The sequence below is a fragment of the Bos indicus genome, chromosome 1 (assembly GCF_029378745.1).
Source record: "Bos indicus isolate NIAB-ARS_2022 breed Sahiwal x Tharparkar chromosome 1, NIAB-ARS_B.indTharparkar_mat_pri_1.0, whole genome shotgun sequence".
NCBI classification, from domain to species: domain Eukaryota; kingdom Metazoa; phylum Chordata; class Mammalia; order Artiodactyla; family Bovidae; genus Bos; species Bos indicus.
Window position 1 is genome coordinate 112,936,892 of NC_091760.1, and position 21,571 is coordinate 112,958,462.

At 39.9% G+C, this 21,571-nt stretch overlaps 1 protein-coding gene across 4 annotated transcripts in view; it reads right to left on the reverse strand.

The window, feature by feature from the left end:
* Positions 1-21,571, reverse strand: part of MME (membrane metalloendopeptidase) — a 116,029-nt gene that overhangs the window by 70,933 nt on the left and 23,525 nt on the right. For 3 of the 4 annotated variants that reach the window (XM_019960575.2, XM_019960587.2, XM_019960580.2), the window contains exons 4-7: positions 5,675-5,836; positions 4,418-4,498; positions 4,236-4,331; positions 3,999-4,117 (exon numbers count right to left, since the gene is read on the reverse strand). In XM_019960575.2, the coding sequence (XP_019816134.1) occupies positions 3,999-4,117; positions 4,236-4,331; positions 4,418-4,498; positions 5,675-5,836 (458 nt within the window). Of the gene's footprint in view, positions 1-3,998; positions 4,118-4,235; positions 4,332-4,417; positions 4,499-5,674; positions 5,837-9,435; positions 9,482-21,571 lie in introns of those variants that run through there. The other variant, XM_070792819.1, reaches the window with a different exon arrangement.

Here is a 21,571-nt window from a genome sequence, read left to right on the forward strand (position 1 = left end):
ATTTATATAACTGTGACATACACAAGCTTCTATGATCTGTAACTTTTGGTAGTTTCTTTTACAGGAGACTAAGGAAAAGCTCTGTAAATGTTTTACTCCATTCCAAACATACTTATTAAGTACTAATCTCATCTTAGGTATTCTTCAGATCAGATCAGATCAGATCAGTCGCTCAGTCGTGTCCGACTCTTTGCGACCCCATGAATCGAAGCACGCCAGGCCTCCCTGTCCATCACCAACTCCCGGAGTTCACTCAGACTCACGTCCATCGAGTCAGTGATGCCATCCAGCCATCTCATCCTCTGTCGTCCCCTTCTCCTCCTGCCCCCAATCCCTCCCAGCATCAGAGTCTTTTCCAATGAGTCAACTCTTTGCATGAGGTGCCCAAAGTACTGGAATTTCAGCTTTAGCATCATTCCTTCCAAAGAAATCCCAGGGCTGATCTCCTTCAGAATGGACTGGTTGGGTCTCCTTGCAGTCCAAGGGACTCTCAAGAGTCTTCTCCAACACCACAGTTCAAAAGCATCAATTCTTCGGTGCTCAGCCTTCTTCATAGTCCAACTCTCACATCCATACATGACTACTGGAAAAACCATAGCCTCGACTAGACGGACCTTTGCTTGCAAAGTAATGTCTCTGCTTTTGAATATGCTATCTAGGTTGGTCATAACTTTCTTTCCAAGGAGTAAGCGTCTTTTAATTTCATGGCTGCAGTCACCATCTGTAGTGATTTTGGAGCCCAGAAAAATAAAGTCTGACACAGTTTCCACTGTTTCCCCATCTATTTCCCATGAAGTGGTGGGACCAGATGCCATGATCTTCGTTTTCTGAATGTTGAGCTTTAAGCCAACCTTTTCACTCTCAACTTTCACTTTCATTAAGAGGCTTTTGAGTTCCTCTTCACTTTCTGCCATAAGGGTGGTGTCATCTGCATATCTGAGGTGATTGATATTTCTCCTGGCAATCGTGATTCCAGTTTGTGTTTCTTCCAGTCCAGCATTTCTCATGATGTACTCTGCATATAAGTTAAATAAGCAGGGTGACAATATACAGCCTTGACATACTCCTTTTCCTTTTGGAACCAGTCTGTTGTTCCATGTTCAGTTTTAACTGTTGCTTCCTGACCTGCTTACAAATTTCTCAAGAGGCAGATCAGGTGGTCTGGTATTCCCATCTCTTTCAGAATTTTCCACAGTTTATTGTGATCCAAACAGTCAAAGGCTTTGGCATAGTCAATAAAGCAGAAATACATGTTTTTCTGGAACTCTCTTGCTTTTTCTATGATCCAGCGGATGTTGGCAATTTGATCTCTGGTTCCTCTGCCTTTTCTAAAACCAGCTTGAACATCAGGAAGTTCACCGTTCACATATTGCTGAAGCCTGGCTTGGAGAATTTTGAGCACTACTTTACTAGCGTGTGAGATGAGTGCAATTGTGTGGTAGTTTGAGCATTCTTTGGCATTGCCTTTCTTTGGGATTGGAATGAAAACTGACCTTTTCCAGTCCTGTGGCCACTGCTGAGTTTTCCAAATTTGCTGGCATATTGAGTACAGCACTTTCACAGCATCATCTTTCAGGATTTGGAATAGCTCAACTGGAATTCCATCACCTCCACTAGCTTTGTTCGTAGTGATGCTTTCTAAGGCCCACTTCACTTCTCATTCCAGGATGTCTGGCTCTAGGTCAGTGATCACACCATCGTGATTATCTGGGTAATGAAGATCTTTTTTGTACAGTTCTTCTGTGTATTCTTGCCATCTCTTCTTAATATCTTCTGCTTCTGTTAGGTCCATACCATTTCTGTCCTCTATCGAGCTCATCTTTGCATGAAATGTTCCTTTGGTATCTCTGATTTTCTTGAAGAGATCCCTAGTCTTTCCCATTCTGTTGTTTTCCTCTATTTCTTTGCATTGATCACTGAAGGTGGCTTTCTTATCTCTTCTTGTTATTCTTTGGAACTCTGCATTCAAATGTTTATATCTTTCCTTTTCTCCTTTGCTTTTCGCTTCTCGTCTTTTCACAGCTATTTGTAAGGCCTCCCCAGACAGCCATTTTGCTTTTTTGCATTTCTTTTCCATGGGAATGATCTTGATCCCTGTCTCCTGTACAATGTCACAAACTTCATTCCATAGTTCATCAGGCACTCTATCTATCAGATCTAGGCCCTTAAATCTATTTCTCACTTCCACTGTATAATCATAAGGGATTTGATTTAGGTCATACCTGAATGGTCTAGTGGTTTTCCCTACTTTCTTCAATTTAAGTCTGAATTTGGCAATAAGGAGTTCATGGTCTGAGCCACAGTCAGCTCCTGGTCTTCTTTTTGCTGACTGTATAGAGCTTCTCCATCTTTGGCTGCAAAGAATATAATCAATCTGATTTCAGTACTGACCATTTGGTGATGTCCATGTATAGAGTCTTCTCTTGTGTTGTTGGAAGAGGGTGTTTGTTATGAGTGCATTTTCTTGGCAAAACTCTATTAGTCTTTGCCCTGCTTCATTCCGTATTCCAAGGCCAAATTTGCCCGTTACTCCAGGTGTTTCTTGACTTCCTACTTTTGCATTCCAGTCCCCTATAATGAAAAGGACATCTTTTTTGGGTGTTAGTTCTAAAAGGTCTTGTAGGTCTTCATAGAACCATTCAACTTCAGCTTCTTCAGCGTTACTGGTTGGGGCATAGACTTGGATTACTGTGATATTGAATGGTTTGCCTTGGAAATGAACAGAGATCATTCTGTCGTTTTTGAGATTGCATCCAAATACTGCATTTCGGACTCTTTTGTTGACCATGATGGCCACTCCATTTCTTCTGAGGGATTCCTGCCCGAAGTAGTAGATATAAGGGTCATCTGAGTTAAATTCACCCATTCCAGTCCATTTCAGTTTGCTGATTCCTAGAATGTCAACATTCACTCTTGCCATCTCTTGTTTGACCACCTCCAGTTTGCCTTGATTCATGGACCTAACATTCCAGGTTCCTATGCAATATTGCTCTTTACAGCATCGGACCTTGCTTCTATCAAGCTCTTTAAGAAGAATGACATTTTGCTTACTTTAACTGGGAAAAAAAAAAAAGTACAGATGTAGCAAGCATCAAAATTATGTTCAATATCCCATTTTTGGGAGAAGTCAATGGCACCCCACTCCACTACTGTTGCCCGGAAAATCCCATGGATGGAGGAGCCTGGTAGGCTGCAGTCCATGGGTCACAAAGAGTCAGACACGACTGAGCGAATTCACTTTCACTTTCCACTTTCATGCATTGGAAAAGGAAATGGCAACCCACTCCAGTGTTCTTGCCTGGAGAATCCCAAGGACAGAGAAGCTTGGTAGGCTGCAGTCACGGGGTCCCACAGAGTCGGACACGACTGAAGCGACTTAGTAGTAGTAGTAGTAGTAGTATCCCATTTTTATGATCTTTTTGGAGTCAGTTAGGAATTTCTGATTTCCAAACCATATTACTTATATAAACTAGACCATGCTCCTTTCATGAATGTATAGAGAAATCAAGTGCTTTTTCTAAATTGTTATTGTTTAGTCACTAAGTTGTGTCTAACTCTTTGTGACTCCGTGGACTGTAGCCCACCAGGCTCCTCTGCCCCTGGGATTCCCCGAGTCAAGAGTACTGGAGTGGGCTGCCATGCCCTCCTCCAGGGGATCTTCCTGCCCCAGGGATCAAACTCAAGTCTCCTGTATTGGCGGGTGAGTTCTTTACCACTGAGCCACCAGTGAAGCCCCTTTTCTAAATAGGAGAGACCTAAAGTCTTTCATTTCTTATCTAAACAAAGATAGCAGAAAGGAGAGTTGAATGTCTAAAACACAGCATCAAGAAAAGTTTCAAAATTGGAAATCCAGGTATCTGTCCTTGAATTTATTACCACTTTGTTCCTACAAGTCAAATAAGAATAAGCCTTATTTTTTCTAAATATCAACAACAACAATGCATGTGAATGTTTTATCACATTAAAGATAACTCTGGCTGATGGCCATATAAACTTACATGAATTATATGATTCGTAGAGTTTTTATCATCAGTGCCAACAAAAAAATTAATAATGACTTTTTTTCCATATTTAGAATTCAGTTGTGCAATAGATTTCTCAGCTGTCCAAGAAGAACCTAAAGAAATGAAAGGTGAAGTATATCACTAGATGCTTAATGCAGTAATATGATACTGAAGTATAATAATAACAGATTTTATACAGAAATAATTTTTTTAAAGGGAAGACTGTCTTACCATATTTTTGCTCCCAGTTTTCTAGCGCCACTGGCCAATCATATATATCTGGCAACAGTCTAAGTAGAGGTTCCCCGCCTCTGCTCTCAATAGCAGCTTTTAAAAATAATGAATATAAATATATTATGAAGTCTATACATATTTTGGCATACTCTTAGTAAAATAAAATAAACAGCACTTACTTTCATTTATACAAGATCTATATAACATTTTTGCTTTCTGCACTGCTATTATATCTTCAGTTTTGGGTTCCTGAAGGACATCTGAAATGGAGTGTTGGTAAAATGCATTCAATATAATTGTTCATTTGCAGCTCTAAATAACATTTTCAATGCAAGTTTGGTTTAGAAAAAAAAAAACTTGTATGTGTTCATACCTCTCCCATTCCAAAACCCTATGAGAAAAACCAAACTCCTTATCAGATCATTATTGGTAGTGTAGAAGGAGGAGTTACTTTCATTAGCCAACTTAGATGAAAGTCTTTTTGACTAGATTATTAGTTTCTGGTGAACAGTGATATGTACTGCTCTGCCTTACAGAAGTTACTTTTTCTGATATTGAGATTAAAAAGAAAACAAATTTGTTTTGGAATTTGTAATTTAATATGATAGTCTTCTTGATGGTTGGAGGGTAATTATTTTTGTGTGGTCATACTGTTCATGCTCCAAATGAAATGTTCTACTTGCTTGGATATTAAAAAATAGTAAAAAAAAAAAAAAAAAGTTTTGATTTTTACAAAGTATTCTAAACAAGAACACAGAATGTAGGATAACAAAGGACTAGACACAACTTCCTCAGCTTCCCGGGCAGAGTGTCTTGATTATATCTGGATTAGAACAGATATACCTAGTCTGGGAAGGCAAATCTTGGTACTATCTTACAGCAACTTCAACACAGGGCCAGGGTAAACATGCATGTCCTGTTTAGTGGCAATCATTTAATTTCTCCTGTAAAATGCATAGATACCACCTTCATGGATAATAGAGCATTTATCATGTTATATTCAAATGAAAGCAGGAATGCTGAGATGTCAACATATTCATTTTAGTGTCTTCCATCCTTAGAGTGACTCAGCAATGGTCCACAAAACTTGGAGGGATTATCAACTTTTAATTTTGTGTGACATTCCCTGTAATGGCTTTTACATTCCCAAGTAAAATCTTGAAAATGGATGTTATTTAGTTGCTAAGTTGTGCCTGACCCTTTTGTGACCCCATAGACTATGGCCCACCAGGCTCTTCTGTCCATGGGATTTCCCAGGCAAGAATAATGGAGCAGATTGCCATTTCCTTCTTCAGGGGGTCTTCCTGACCCGGGGGACCGAACCCACATTTCCTGCACTGGCAGGCAGATTCTCTATCACTGAGCCACCTGGGAAGGCCTTAAAATGGATATATTAAGACAGAAATCTTTGATACATAGACTTAAACTTCACTAACCTTTCAAAACGACTTCTAATTCATCTCTTAAAATGTCAAAGTTACTGTAACGAGAGCTGGTCTCCGGAATGACGTTACGTTTCAACCAGCCTCCGCAAGCGTATTTGAAAAAGTCTGTACAAGGCTCAACAGTGGCATCCATGTTCTGGATCAGTCGAGCAGCTGAAAGACCAGAGAAAGGATGAGATAAAGTGAAGGGTTTGTTTTGTAAGTAGTTTGGAAGGGGGGAAAAAAAAGAGACACGTTACTTCTTTATGATCAAGTCAACTGGACTGATGCTCTTCTTTTTACTTGTGGAACTGTGGACTTAGGTTGAATGATGAATAGTACGTGTGTATACTTCTTCTTCCTTTACTGTAGTGGGTTGGTTTTATTCTTGAGAGGTCTGGGTCCTCCTATCCTGCATCTTATCTCTTTCTTTAAATAACCAAGTGTCTCGCTAGTTTCTACCTCAGATGAAAGAGAAAATGCAGGCCTGCCTTAGCCGTCCTGGGCCTGGAGTCACTCTGCACTCTGATAACTTTGGCTGTTGACTTTGTTCTTCAAGGTGCTGTGACCTTTGAACATCTAGGAGGCTCTACGGTATGTGGGATTGTTAAGGGATTTTATTGTTTCAGTAAAGATCTGAAGCTACAGTTAATACTTCTTGGACTCTGCTTACAATATTTCTGCAATTCATACCGGATATCCAATTTGCATTTGTTTATGTAGAGTCTGTCATTATAAAATTAGCTGTAAGCTTGTTAGTTTTTCTTTCATCCATGATTTTATCTTTGAGAATTATGATGAAAAAACAAATCAACTAATGTTGAGTATTTACAATGTGCAAAACACTGACTGTACTAGGTGTCTCAATTAATAGAAAGATGTATAAAGAGAAGATCTATGAAGAGAAAAATACTATATTATGTACAGGACTCCTGTGCTCACAATTTCTACACCTGGAACAGTGAGAAAACCCTACCATTGCCCTCCCCACATTCTTTCTCATACAAGTTGAACTGTTTTGCAAGGAAAACAAAAGAGCAATTGAGAATTCATCTGCATCAAGAGAGTATAAGTTCTCAAGTGAGCTTTTGAAAATACTTTGCCTTCTGAATAAATTAATTAAACACTTTTAAAGAACTGCTGAGCTGTGTGGATTTTTCCAGCTTGGAATGGTAAATCTGTCTTCCCGCTGAGCCTCGAGCCCCCACTTCTGACCACTTTTGGACATGTTTGCCTGACTGTCATCTCAGTCTCCAACTCTTTAAGACTAAACTCTGAGGGTCACCTCCAAACCAGTCCTCTCTGGATGTTTGTACTTTGGCATGTGGTACAATTGTTATCACAGCCTCCCAGGTTTCAAATCTTGAGTAGAATTCTGTATTTCATGCTCTCTCTTGGGCTATCAGTAACTCTTCTGCCTCTTTCTATCTATACTCTAGATAATCAATGTCAACCTAGTTTACATATTCCTCCCTTTTGACTAGACGTCACCCAACTACTCCTCTTGCTATTCATAGTATTATCTCTCTACTTGTATACATATGTTGTGTATCTTTCACAGGTTAAACTTCCCCAAAGACCCTTTTGCTCTAGCTACTCCCTTGCTCAAAAATGTCAGTGGCTTGACACTGCCCAGGTTAAATTACGACTCTTTAACTTGGCTAATGTAAAGTCTCTACCTTCTCTCTTTTTTCCTCCCTGCGTTTTCACAAAAACACTGTACTTTGGCCAGGTGGGTTTTGCCGCAAGGACCACAAACACTCCTGTGCTTCTCTACCCTGCATCTTTGTTTCTCTCCTCCTCACTCCACCCTTTTTTAAAAAACAGTTTTATTGGAGTACAGTTCCTTTGTAATGTTGTGTTACTTTCTCCTGTACAGCAAAGTGAATCAGCTATACATAAATATATATTCCCTCTTTGTCACCACAGAGCAACGAGTGGATTTCCCTGTGCCATACAGTAGGTTCCTGTTAGTTATTTTATACATAGTAGCATATACATGTCAATCCAATCTCCCAGTTCATCCCACCTTCTCTTTCCTCACTTTGGTATCCGTATGTTTGCGTCTTTATTTCTGCTTTGCAAATAGGTTCGTCTGTACCATTTTTCCTAGATTCCACATACATGTGTTAATATACGATTTTTTTTTCCTCCTTCTGACTTACTTCCCACTGTATGACATGCTCAAGGTCTACCCATGTCTCTGCAAGTGGCACAGTTTTGTTCCTTTTTATGGCTGAGTAGAAACTTGACCCTTTCAACTTCTCCCATTCTTTCCAAATTCTACCCACTATTCAAGGTTCAGCTTCTGTCCCATCTCTTCCAAACCATAGAGAAAATTTCTTTCTCTGAACTCCTGGGAGGTCACTGTCTCACTCAGTCTTAAATGCTCTTAGATTAGGCTATTTTGAATTTCTCATATAAATACCTGTTGAGTCTTCCTAACCATTCTGTTGATGAACTCAACCTCTTTGTATTCCTGTCACCTGGAATGTTCAGTAAAATGTGTTAAGTTTGTATGATGACATTACTGGATCATCAATGAGTCCCTTTACTTGTTCCTCCTACACATCTCCTTCCCTAGTTCCTGCAGGTCAGACCAGTTCTCATTTCACAGCCTCCAGGGTCAATCCCATACTTCCAGTTCCCACTGTTTCCATTCTTTCTTGGGCCTTTGTCTCTAAGGCTCTATTCATGCCCTTTCACCAAAGTATGGCCCCAGGCCTCTCCCCATGCCATCCATCCTGTGTGTCAATTGGATTCACACCATCTTAGCATTTCAGTATGCCATTTTCCACTCCAAAGTATTCAATATTTCCACTCCAAACTATTCAATATTCCACTACAAAGTATTCAGTCCTCTCGCATTCATAATAAAATCCAGATTCATAGTATATTCTAACCTTAACATACCTAGTGAAGCTTCTCTCATCACTTTCTTATATGAGCCATCTGCCCCAAGTAAATGAATGTATTCATTTTATGCTATGGAACATCTTACAGTTCTCCATTTCTGTAACTTTGACTTTGTTGCCTCAACCCTTGTCAAAATATCCTTTTTTATTTTCTCACATTCAGAAATTTCAGGCTTGTTCAAGGCTCAGTTCAAATCCTTTTTCTTCATGAAGGACTGTCCCTACAAAGCCCATTCTGGCTGACATTCATTTTTCTGTTGGAAAACCCATTGCCTCTTCACCTGGATTGTGGTTCCCACAAAGGTAGAGATACAATTTCCAGTTTTCTCTCAGAGCCTAAGATTGTGCTTGATCAAGACTTGTCAGTAAAAACTCTAACTTGAAACCTCAGGTAAAGATTAAGAAATAGATCCTAAAAAGGTAGAAAGAAAATGAAAATCTCTTAAAGTTTTAAGGAAACGAAGATATGATGACAGGGGAAATAAAAATAAAGACCCTAAATAATAGAAGATTATTATGTAAAGTGAAAAGCCAGAAAACTGGAACCTGAAAGGACTACTAGCTAAAGACATTCTCAGCACACATTTTTTAGCAATTTTATACAACTCTTGTCTTTCAACAGACTTTAAAAAGTGTAAGCTGAATGTTGTAAAGGCAACCACCATTTTGAAAGCACTTCTACTTTCTTCTATTCTCGGAGGAAATAGATGGCTTCTATCCTAACACCACAAAGAGCCATAGACTCCTAGTTAGGAGGGCATCGAACACATACTGACCCACCCTGAATGAAAAGGAGGAGCAGTGGCTGAAGTCCCACATTCATGAGTGCAAATACACGCCACGTTCACACAGCCTCACCTCCCACCACGAAAAAGACGATCCTTCCCATCTTAGGTTGAATTCCTCACTTGATACACAGTGAAACTACTTACATCTGGACAACAAACCAAAGAAGCAGCATTCAAGCAATTTGTGAGGTATGTGCAGACGAGAGAGAGAGAAAGAGAGAGAGAGAGAGAACCTCTGCCAACCCCTTCTGTGCCACTTTTAAAGTTTCCCTTTGACCAGAGAGCTCATCGGAGCGCAGGAGCTTCCAATCACATCAAAGAAAGTTCTGTTCTGATGAATATTTTGGGGCCATGGGCCAAGGCAAGTCATGGGCTAGCACTTTCATGCTGGGGCTTTGATCAACCTTCCTTTAATCTCTTATCGTGGGTTTTGATTCTCGTTTTGCACCTTATCCTCTGGACCTCCTCTGTGCTGGCTTTCCTTTGAAGTCAGCGGTAGACTCAGGGGTAGGAGGGCCATAGGAAACAGACGCACCACTGTCAAACTGACTGTAATTGTTTTTATATTTTGCACTTTGTTTTGAATTACTCAACCTCTCCACAAAGCCACACCTGGGGCTCTTCAGATGTTTCCGAATCTGTGAGTTTCTGACTTCTGAGTAAACAAATGTGGTTTAAAAACAAACAAAATTATTTTACCTTCATAAGCAGACACAAAAATGATGTAGTAAATACCAGTGTATTGACACAAAATGCTGTTGACCAGATGTTTATAAAGGTAAAAGAAAGTGTATATTATGACTTTTTGAAAATCTGCATAAAAACAGAGGAAGTCTAAAGGTCTTTAGAGCAATTGTATCTGGGTAGAGAGATTATGAGTGTGTTTAATTTTGTGTTATTTGCTTATCTATATTTTCCAGTTTGTATTAGATAAACATGCTTTGCTTTTACAATAAGAAAAGAGTTTATTTTTAATTTAAGAAAATAGTCACATAAAGACAAGAAAAGTAATCTTTTATTAATAATGAGCTTATTTCTCATGAATGACAATTCTGAATGTTCTAGGCTGATAATAAATGGCACACCGTTTTTTTCTCCAACTAATCTTTTTGTAACATTTGCCCAATGTATTTGACCATAGGAATTTAAAAACAAGCTCAACTACCATCTGGGACATTATTAATTGCTGTATTCATTACCAGGCCCTATTGTATGGGTATGGATTAGAAGATGCTACATAAGCTGAGAAAATGTTTAGAGTTCTTAAATCAGTCAGGCTTGTTTTGAATCCCTGAGCTTCCCCACTTTTTAGCTGTAAAAGACTAAGTAGTTCCTGGACTTCCCTGGTAGTCCAGTGGTTAAGAATTTGCCTTCCAATGCAGCGGACACAGGTTTGATCTCTGGTCAGGGAAGTAAGATCCCACATGATGCAAAGCAACTAAGCCCTCACTCAAGACACCGCAACTACTGAAGCCCACACACTGTAGAACCTGTGATCCACAACTAGAGAAACCTGTGCACTGCAACTAGAGAAAGCCTGTGTACCACAAGGAAGACCCGGGGCAGCCAAAAAGAAAACAAGCCAAAAAAGTAGCTTCCCCAAGATCCAGAAGCTAGTAAGTAATGGAGACCCAGAACTTCCACTTGGGTGTGTGTGGCTCCCTGCTCACACTCTTCCCTCCACACTCTGGCCATAGCCGGAGTGTGTGAGAAGCAGTGAGTGTGCTCCATCCCTCTCTCCTCCTCCACTTCTTCCCAATTACCCTTTATTCTCCCCTTGCCCTGCCCTCTTCTTTACTTCCTCTCCTCCCCTCAGTGTTGAGCTCATCACCAGAAACTAGTGCAGAGTCCAAGGAAGGAAAAGGCCTCAGAATTTGGAGTCTGTAGGGGCCAGGAAGAAGGACAGGGAAAGAAACAGATGAATTCTTCACAGGGTAACAAGCAGACAGAGGCACACCCAGGAGAGCTCTTCTTGAGGTGGACACGTAGCAGGGGTCTTGCCTAACCCTCCTCTAGATAGAGCAGGACAGATGACGGAGACTGAAGATTTTCCGTGATATATTTAACAGCAACAACTTTCAACTGTGGTTAACCATGTGAATCACCTTAGAAGCCTTTTAAACATAAAGATGCCAAGGATCAAGGATAGATCCCTGATCAATCAAAACCTTTGAGGTGGTTCCAGCATCTTTTAATGCTTCCTGAGTGATTTTAATGTCCATCCAAGGGAAGAACTATCAGATTAGACAATAGAGAAACATGGAAAATGAAAACAAGAGAACTCAGTATCAGCAAGTAAAAACAGTACTATGCTTAGATGTGTGTGTGTGTGCGCTCAGTTGTGTCCAACTTTTTGCGACCTGGCAGACCCATGGACTCTAGCCTGTCAGGCTCTTCAATCAATGAAACTTTCAAGGGAAGAATACTGGAGTGGGTTGCCCTTTCCTACTCCAGGCATACTTGGATGGATCAGGCCTATTCCTTCTCGCCTTTCCAGCCTGTAATTGTGAATGGGCTCGTGTCATGACAACCCAGATTTCTAAGTGCATTGATCCTTTCCGAGTCCCTGGCACAGTATGGCAAGGAACCACACAAGTGTCTTCTGTACAAGCCCACTCTCCTTAGCCCTCCACTATACTGGCTTTGCCTCCACAGCCTCCTTTCCTGGATCCCATCCACAACCTCTGGTGCAGGGAACATGCTCTCTTCCATCAGTCACTGTCTTAGGGGAGTCCCAAGAGGGCTCATGGCCCCTCCAGGTGAGGAGCTCTCTTGATTTTATCTCCATGCCTTCCTCTACCAAGAACCACAAGGACCAGTGGGCCTGGTTTGGGAGGAGGGCCAAAACAGCAAAAACTGGACTGCATACAGAATCACTTCTCTGATGGGAAAGATTTTCTTCAACAGATATTTCTGTTGAGCTTGACTTTTATTCCTCTGAGATGAGCTCTATCTATCTCGGGAGAACCCTGACCCTCTCAGCAAACAGACCCAAGACACAACCACTCCACTAGTTATCAGACATGATTAGGCATGGTGGAATTCTAGCTTCACTGGAAACCAGCTACTGGTCTACCTCAAGAAGGGGCAATCCATGATCTGCCTTTGAATGCCAATAGCTTCCAATGTTTTAGGATCCCCCTTTTTTATCTATATGCCATGCTTTCAAATAACATCAATGGTTTGCTGAGTGAAAATGGAATTTGGGGCACTATCAAAAGAAAGATTTCTAAGTTTATACATGTACATTCCATAGAGGCCAGTTTTCTGGTCCTGTGTGTATGAATCTGTATGTGTATTTTAAAGAGACTTCTGCATGTCTCAAGTGCTCCTAGGAAGACTCTCAGGAACATAATGTAATCTGAAATAAATGATTGCCACTGGATAGCAAGAAGCTTTGTGCTGTGGCACTTTGTTGTAAGTTTAATTTTCTTTAATGTTGATCTTTACTTAGTAGATCACTGATACATTCCCGTGCAAATGAATTAACAGGAATTATGAATAGGGTTCAGACTTAAACTGAAGAAAGTAGGGAAAACCACTGAAACATTCAGGTATGACCTAAATCAAATCCCTTATTGATTATACAGTGGAAGTGAGAAATAGATTCAAGGGATTAGATCTGATAGACAGAGTGCCTGATGAACTATGGACAGAGGTTCGTGACATTGTACAAGAGGCAGTGACCAAACCATCCCCAAGAAAAAGAAATGCAAAAAGGCAAAATGGGGGTCTGAGGAGGCCTTACAAGTAGCTATGAAAAGAAGATAAGCTAAAGGCAAAGGAGAAAAAGAAAGATATACCCAATCGAATGCAGAGTTCCAGAGAATAGCAAGGAGAGATAAGAAAGCCTTCCTCAGTGATCAGTGCAAAGAAATAGAGAAAAATAATAGAATGGGAAAGACTAGAGATTTCTTCAGGAAGATTAGAGATAACAAGGGAATATTTCATCCAAAGATGGGCACAATAAAGGACAGAAATGGTATGGACCTAAGAGAAGCAGAAGATATTAAGAATAAATGGCAAGAATACAGAGAAGAACTATACAAAAAAGATCTTCATGACTCAGATAATCACAATGATATGATCACTCACCTAGGGTCAGACATCCTGGAATGAGAAGTGAAGTGGGCCTTAGGAAGCATCACTACGATCAAAGCTAGTGGAAGTGATAGAATTCCAGTTGAGTATTTCAAATTCTAAAAGATGATGCTGTGAAAGTGCTGCACTCAACATGCCAGCAAATTTGGAAAACTCAGCAGAGGCCACAGGGCTGGAAAAGGTCAGTTTTCATTCCAATCCCAAAGAAAGGTAATGCCTAAGAATGCTCAAACTACCGTACAATTGCAGTCATCTCAGTCAGTTCAGTTAAGTGGCTCAGTCGTGTCCGACTCTTTGCAACCCCATGGACTGCAGCACGCCAGGCCTCCCTGTCCATCACCAACTCACAGGGTTTACCCAAACTCATGTCCATCAAGTCGGTGATACCATCCAACCATCTCATCCCTCTGTCATCCCCTTCTCCTCCCACCTTCAATCTTTCCCAGCATCAGGGTCTTTTACAATGAGTCAGTTCTTCGCATCAGGTGGCCAAAGTATTGGAGTTTCAGCTTCAACACCAGTCCTTCCAGTGAACATGCAGGACTGATCTCTTTTAGGATGGACTCGTTGGATCTCCTTGCAGTCCATGGAACTCTCAAAAGTCTTCTCCAACATCACAGTTCAAAAGGATCAATTCTTTGGCGCTCAGCTTTCTTCACAGTCCAACTCTCACAACCATACATGACTACTGGAAAAACAACAGCCTTGACTAGACAGACCTTTGTTGACAAAGTAATGTCTCTGCTTTTTAATATGCTATCTAGGTTGGTCATAGCTTTTCTTCAAAGGAGCAAGCATCTTTTAATTTCATGGCTGCAATCACCATCTGCAGTGATTTTGGAGCCCCCAAAAATAAAGTCTGCCACTGTTTCCACTGTTTGCCTATCTATTTACCATGAAGTGATGGGACCAGATGCCATGATCTTAGTTTTCTGAATGTTGAGCTTTAAGCCAACTTTTTCACTCTCCTCTTTCATTTTCATCAAGAGGCTCTTTAGCTATTCTTCACTTTCTGCCATAAGAGTGGTGTCATCTGCATATCTGAGGTTATTGAGATTTCTCCTGGCAATCTTGATTCCAGCTTGTGCTTCTTCCAGCCCAACGTTCCTCATGATGTGGTCTGCATATAAGTTAAATAAGCAGGGTGACAATACACAGCCTTGATGTACTCCTTTTCCTATTTGGAACCAGTCTGTTGTTCCATGTCCAGTTCTAACTGTTGCTTCCTGACCTGCATACAGATTTCTCAAGAGAAAGGTCAGGTGGTCTGGTATTCCCATCTCCTTCAGAATTTTCCAGAGTTTGCTGTGATCCACACAAAGGCTTTGGCATAGTCAATAAAGCAGAAATAGATGCTTTTCTGGAACTCTCTTGCTCTTTCAATGATCCAGCGGATGTTGGCAATTTGATCTCTGGTTCCTCTGTCTTTTCTAAAACCAGCTTGAACATCTGGAAGTTCACAGTTCCTACATACTAGTAAAGTAATGCTCGAAATTCTCCAAGCCAGGCTTCAACAGTATGTGAACCATACTGTTCCAAATAGTGTTCCAAATAGACTGGTTCCAAATAGGGAAAGGAGTACGTCAAGGCTGAATACTGTCACCCTGCTTATTTAACTTATATGCAGAGTACATCATGAGAAACGCTGGGCTGGAGCAAGCACAAGCCAGAATCAGGATTGCCAGAAGAAATATCAATAACCTCAGATATGCAGATGACATCATCCTTATGGCAGAAAGTGAAGAAGAACTAAAGAGCCTCTTGATGAAAATGAAAGAGGAGAGTGAAAAAGTTGGCTTAAAGCTCAACATTCAGAAAATGAAGATCATGGCATTTGGTCCCATCACTTCATGGCAAATAGATGCAGAAACAGTGGCAGACTTTATCTTTTGGGGCTCCAAAATCACTGCAGATGGTGACTGCAGCCATGAAATTAAAAGACTCTTGCTCCTTGGAAGAAAAGTTATGACCAACCTAGATAGCATATTAAAAAGCAGAGACATTACTTTGTCAACAAAGGTCCGTTTAGTCAAAGCTATGGTTTTTCCATAGCTTTGTGAGAGTTGGACTATAAAGAAAGCTAAGCGCCAAAGAATTGATGTTTTTGACCTGTGGTGTTGGAAAAGACTTTTGAGGGTCCCTTGGACTGCAAGGAGATCCAACCAGTCCATCCTAAAGGAGATCAGTCTTGAATATTCATTGGAAGGACTGATGCTGAAGCTGAAACTCTAATATTTTGGCCACCTGATGCAAAGAACGGACTCATTGGAAAAGACCCAATGCTGGGAAAGATTGAAGGCGGGAGGAGAAGGGGACGACAGAGGATGAGATGGTTGGATAGCATCACCGACTTGATGGACATGAGTTTGGGTAAACCCTGTGAGTTGGTGATGGACAGGGAGGCCTAGTGTGCTGCAGTCCTTGAGGTCGCAAAGAGTCGGACATGACTGAGCAACTGAACTCAACTGAACTGAACTGATGAATAGGGTGAATATCTATTATTTGATGGATTTGTTCTAAAGTCAACAGTAACACTGAATTAACAAATATTGATACTTATAGCTCAGGGAACTCAGTGCTCTGTGGTGACCTTAATGGGAAGGAAGTTGACAAAAGAGGGGATATATGTATATGTATAGCAGATTCATTTTGTTGTACATAGAAACTAACACAAATTGTAAAGCAACTATTCTCCAATAAAAATGAATTTTAAAAAATTCTGAAGCATTGACCCTTGGTAAATGCAAGGTTAGGTTCCTATGAGCCTCTGATCACACAGCATTTTCATCAACTGATCAATACATAACCTCATTTTATGTGTTCCTGTTTAATTTCTGATTTAATATATACATCATTGATTCATTAACATTGAAGTCAACAGCACTACAACTCATACCTGAATGAAGCTTATGTATCACATGTCTTTTCTCTGTAAGGCACATCACAGCCTTCTTGCACTTAGGAACACTAGATAGCACTTCAGCACTAGTCCTGGGGACCATTTTAAACAATAAAATAATTAACAAATAGTATAAAAAATGTGAAACATGTGGTGGTAAAACGACCAAGAGAAGGACCCTTGTTTACAATCTCATTGGACATCAGAAGGGTACACATATGCGGGTGACGGAAATGTTTCATCAATCTATAAATGATCTCAAAAGTGTGAAGACTGATTTGGAGGTTACAAATAAATTTTAACCCATAGGCAAATTAGCAAATAGAAAATTTGTAAATGACTAGGGTCAACTACAGTTTTGTCCATTTTTTTCTTTCAGGCTTTTAAAAAATATCCAGGAAAATGTGCAAAACAAGCAACAATATTAAGTGGAAATGGACTCAAATCATTTCTTTCTCAGTTACTATTGTATTATTAAAAACTCCTGGCCCTATATGTTTTAGTGTTGAACATTTTAAATAGACTAGCCATCTATTTATTTACAACATATATGAAACATTCCTAGCTTGGTGGCAAATTCTCTTAACTATTCTTTCCATGCTTAAATCAGGTTTAAGAAAGCTGTTATGAGCAAAACTGTTTTCAGCTTATTCTCTCTCAATCGGCTTATGCCCTTGGTTTTTTGTTCCCAACCACACGACATTTTCATTTTGATACCTTAAAAATTACTATAATCATCAGCCTGGTCTATGACCATTTTGGAAGTGTCCAGAAGACATCAGAGAAATGCTGGGCATCAAGGAGCAAACGCTCCTGTGAAGACCAGAGGACATTCATTTCTGACTCAACCTCCTATCCTGTCTCCTTTATTAACACATACCAAGCTTGATACTCGGGTTTCCCTGGTGGCTCAGTAGTAAAGAACCCACCTGTCGATGCAGGAGACACAAGAGATGCGGGTTCAATCCCTGGGTTGCAAAGATCCCCTGGAGAAGGAAATGGCAACCCACTCCATGTTCTTGCCTGGGAAATCCCATGGACAGAGGAGCCTGGCGGGCTACAGTCCAAAGGCTTGCAAAGAGTCGGACATGACTATGCAACTAAACAGCAACAAACCACAAAGCTTGCTATTACTTACTATACAATTTTTAACAATTTAAAAATCTCCTTTGAAAACATTCTGAAAGTACTGCTGACCTCATTCCCCTGCTGCCACCCTCCTCCCACCATCTCCCAACCAAAATCAAGGCGAAGTCAGAACGTTTTGAAAGAACACAAGGAAAATGCAATGTAATTACAACGGGTCACAAAGGACTCCATTCAGAAGGCAGCAATGTAGAAACTAGAATCCGGGGGACCATTCGTAAAGAGAAAATGACTGAAAATTAGCAAGCACACAGACTAGTGCTAATAAAACCAAACAGTTTTCATTACAAATGTTCAGATTCTTGCAAAATCCAATCCTCCCTTTTAAATGAAATCCCTGTTTCAAATGGCTTTTCTGATACCTTGGTTAAAGAAAGGTTGGGGGAAGCAGGTGAAGGAATACCTGATGCTAGATGTAATCAAGATGTAATAAGAACTGCTAGTTAATCATTTAGTTCAACACTCCCTGTCAACCACTGGGTAAGTTCAAGCTAAGCCAAAGTCAAGTCTTGCACTAGTCCAACTGGTCAGTGCCAAAAGCCACCTCTATACCACTGTTCAGAAACTGTGGATTTACACAAGTAGATTCGAAGAAAGTTTCAAGATAATGAATTTTCTCTGTCCAGTTGAAACTCCCAGGAAAGGAGATTCACTTTTTGTGTTTTTGCTTGAAGAGTAATTAGTTATATTTCATATACGACATGCATGTGTGCTCAGTCATGTCTGACTCTTTGTGACCCCATCTGGCACTGTAGCCTGCCAGGCTCCTCTGTCCAGGCAAGAATACTGGAGTGGGTTGCCATTTCCTCCTTCAGGGGATCTTCCCAACCCAGGGACTGAATTCTGCGTATGGCACATCTCCTGCATTGGCAGGCAGATTCGTTACCACTGTACCATTTACCTTGAATGCATAGGCACAAACATACACTTACAACCACGCCTCCACAGGCTCCATACCCACATACACACAGACACAAGCCATACATAGTTAACCTGGAATACATTTGCTATCAGATTTACAGATAAACTCACTGTCAAATTTATAGGTAAAATATGAACTATAGGATTTTAATTAAGGTTCAGCCAAAGATGTGCATGTCATAATAACAATAAAAAGTCAATGTTTGACATGTGTTAGGCACCAGGCACTTACTTCATGCATTTGCTTCAAACTTTAAGTCTGAAGTATGGCAACAATATTTTTGTCCCCACTTTGTATGCTTAGTCGCTCAGTCATGTCCGACTCTTTGCGACCCCATGGTCTGTAGCCCGCCAAGTTCCTCCATCCGTGGGGATTCTCCATGCAAAAATACTGGAGAGGGTTGCCATGCCTTCCTCCAGGGGATCTTCCCAATCCAGGGATCGAACTCAGGTCTCCTGCATTGCAGGCAGATTCTTTACCGTCTGAGCCAACAGGGAAGCCCACTTTAGAGCCATAGTAATTGAGTCCCCACTTTAGAGCTAAAGAAATTGAGGATAAGGAATCTGTATGTGAAGTCACACTGTTGGTAAATAGCAATGCTGAAGGTTTTAATTATTTTTCTTTCTTACAACATCTTCCCATTGCTCTATAAATAGGACATATTATGTTTATTTTAAGGAAACCTAGGCATTGAGTGATTACATGCTTGAAGTTATCAATACGACTTTAGAGAGAGCCTAGGTCTAACTTTAAGCTGATGTCTTTCTACAGAATCATCCTTCTGTAACTCCAAATAACACTAAAAAACATTTTGAAAGCTCCAAGAATCTAAATTAAATTATATAGCAGTCACTGTTTTTTTGATGCCCAATTAAAATTTTAATTGCTTCATAACATGAGTACAGCTACATAAAGTTTTTCACCTCGTTTGACCCTAGACTTTAAAACTTGTATAGATAATTACAGAAATCTCAAGTCTAATGGACCTACAGTAATAATCCTTAGCTGGCGTTTCCAAATTAGTGAAATTCTTCAGCCTTATCTTACAGCCCATTTAAATGAATGGCTCATAGCCAAGAGAGGATAGTCAATAATTTTCCAGTAGGGATTCCTTCAAAATTCACAACCCAAAACATCCTGTTAACAAATGGAAGCCCTGAAACTGTGTTACAATTAAGTTAAAGTGCCCTAAGTCTAAAAATAAATTTTCTTTTTCAAGTCCAATTTGCATTTTAAATCCTAAAAGATTCTCTGCTGGCAAAAAGCTATTAAAGATTATACTGCAATTTAAATACAATATATCACTTAAAATAAGTTATCAAGGCTGCATGTTGATTATAATATTAATGAATAATAATGTTCCTCATTTAAGGAAAGATACAGAAGGTTATGAAAAGGCTACATTGTTCCCTTAGTAACTTTATTAGGTAGATCTCAAACTCTGGACACTGGTAGGTATCTCTAAGGAGAAAGCAATGAGATTACATAGCCATGTTTCTCCCATTTAAAAATTTTGCTATTTTGGATCATGCTGTCGAACAAAAGTGATCAGTCCAACTTCAATGATATATAATTACTGGGAGTAATTCAAAACATTCTGCCTTTGCATCAATTTTGGATAGGGAGTGGTGCAAGATCACAATAGAAGGATAAACTGGGTCACTGGTGCTTTAGAATGCTGCCTAAAGTGAAGTCAAAATTATAAAAACAAAACAAAACTCTAGTGGGCACTATGACATTGAGTACATATTAACAAATTAGAAATTTAGTGGATACAAGGTAGCGTAAGGCTCCATATATTTATCTTTTTAAAACCTATCTCTCTTCTATTACAGAAGACGCAGAAGATTATGTTAAATCATTTGCCTTCTCCAAAAAAGATTTTTTTTCTTTGTGGACCATGAAAAGACTCTGAAACTTTTCGACAACTATTTTGAGTACCCCTACATGTCTGACACTATTGGGATCTGAATATATGTCATGGTGAATAAACAGGTATAATCCCTGCCCTCACAGAAATTGCAGGGTTTCCTCTGACACAAGACTATTTCTTTCATGATGCACACGAATTCCTATAAAGTAACTGTATCTAGAAAGGAAGGGTTGTTATGCTCCACTCTCAGTGTGCTTCTATAAATGAGCTTATTATGGGTGATTGTGTGGACTAACCAGGAGTCTGAATGAGCATACTATGAGTGAAACATATTCCTAGGATAGAGGAATCTTTAAGGATGATGGTCAAAAACCAGCCACACTTAGCCAAACAGAGACATTCAAGAGAAGGTGAGCACGGGGTCTCATTAAAGGAGAGCAGAGATGAGTTATTGAGAAGGGAGAAGCTCTGAGAGAGCTGGTGTTAGAAAAAGAAAGGCCAGACTAGTGGAGATTTTGGTCATATGAAGTTGGAAATGCTTATGTAAGTAGAACATTAGTTACAAAATCTCCCTGAAAGAAGAAAATAGTGGGAAGAGAAATACATACAGAAACTGTCTTCTTGTTGACCCAGTTCTAGCTTAGGAGGGTAGAATTAACAAGGAAAATTAAACCACCAAGAAGAGAATAATTGACTTTACTGCTAGCAAAAGAGATAGATCAAACAGAAAAGGGCTAAACTCAGGAAATTTGATGGGGAGATACAAAACTAAGAAATCTGATTTACATATGTGGAACAGTCAGAATGAGACCACTTCTTTGCTACTGCATTTATGTATAAGGTGCCCTGAAAACACCTTGCCTAGACAACAGTGGCTTTGTAACCAAGATAAGGAACCTGACAGAATAAATATAAACAAATATAAAATGTAAATAAAATATATAAATATAAAACATAAATCTTCATATATGCAATCAGTATTTATTGGTGACTTACAATTTGCGATGCACCTTGTTAGCTGCGAGAAACAGACTGATGAGTAAGATAGAAATAGTTATTATAGTGGGGCAAATCTAGACATTGGAGAACTAACTACAAGTGTGATGGGAGTTATGGGTAAACATATAGGATGTGCTGGGAGCAAAGGAGTTAGCTAGGCAAAGGTGAAAGAGGGAAAACATTTCGTTCATTCACTCAACAGATAGTGGAGTCAGGAACAGAGCTGCGGTCCAGGCAGAGAAGGTGAGTGACTGTTTTCACAAAAG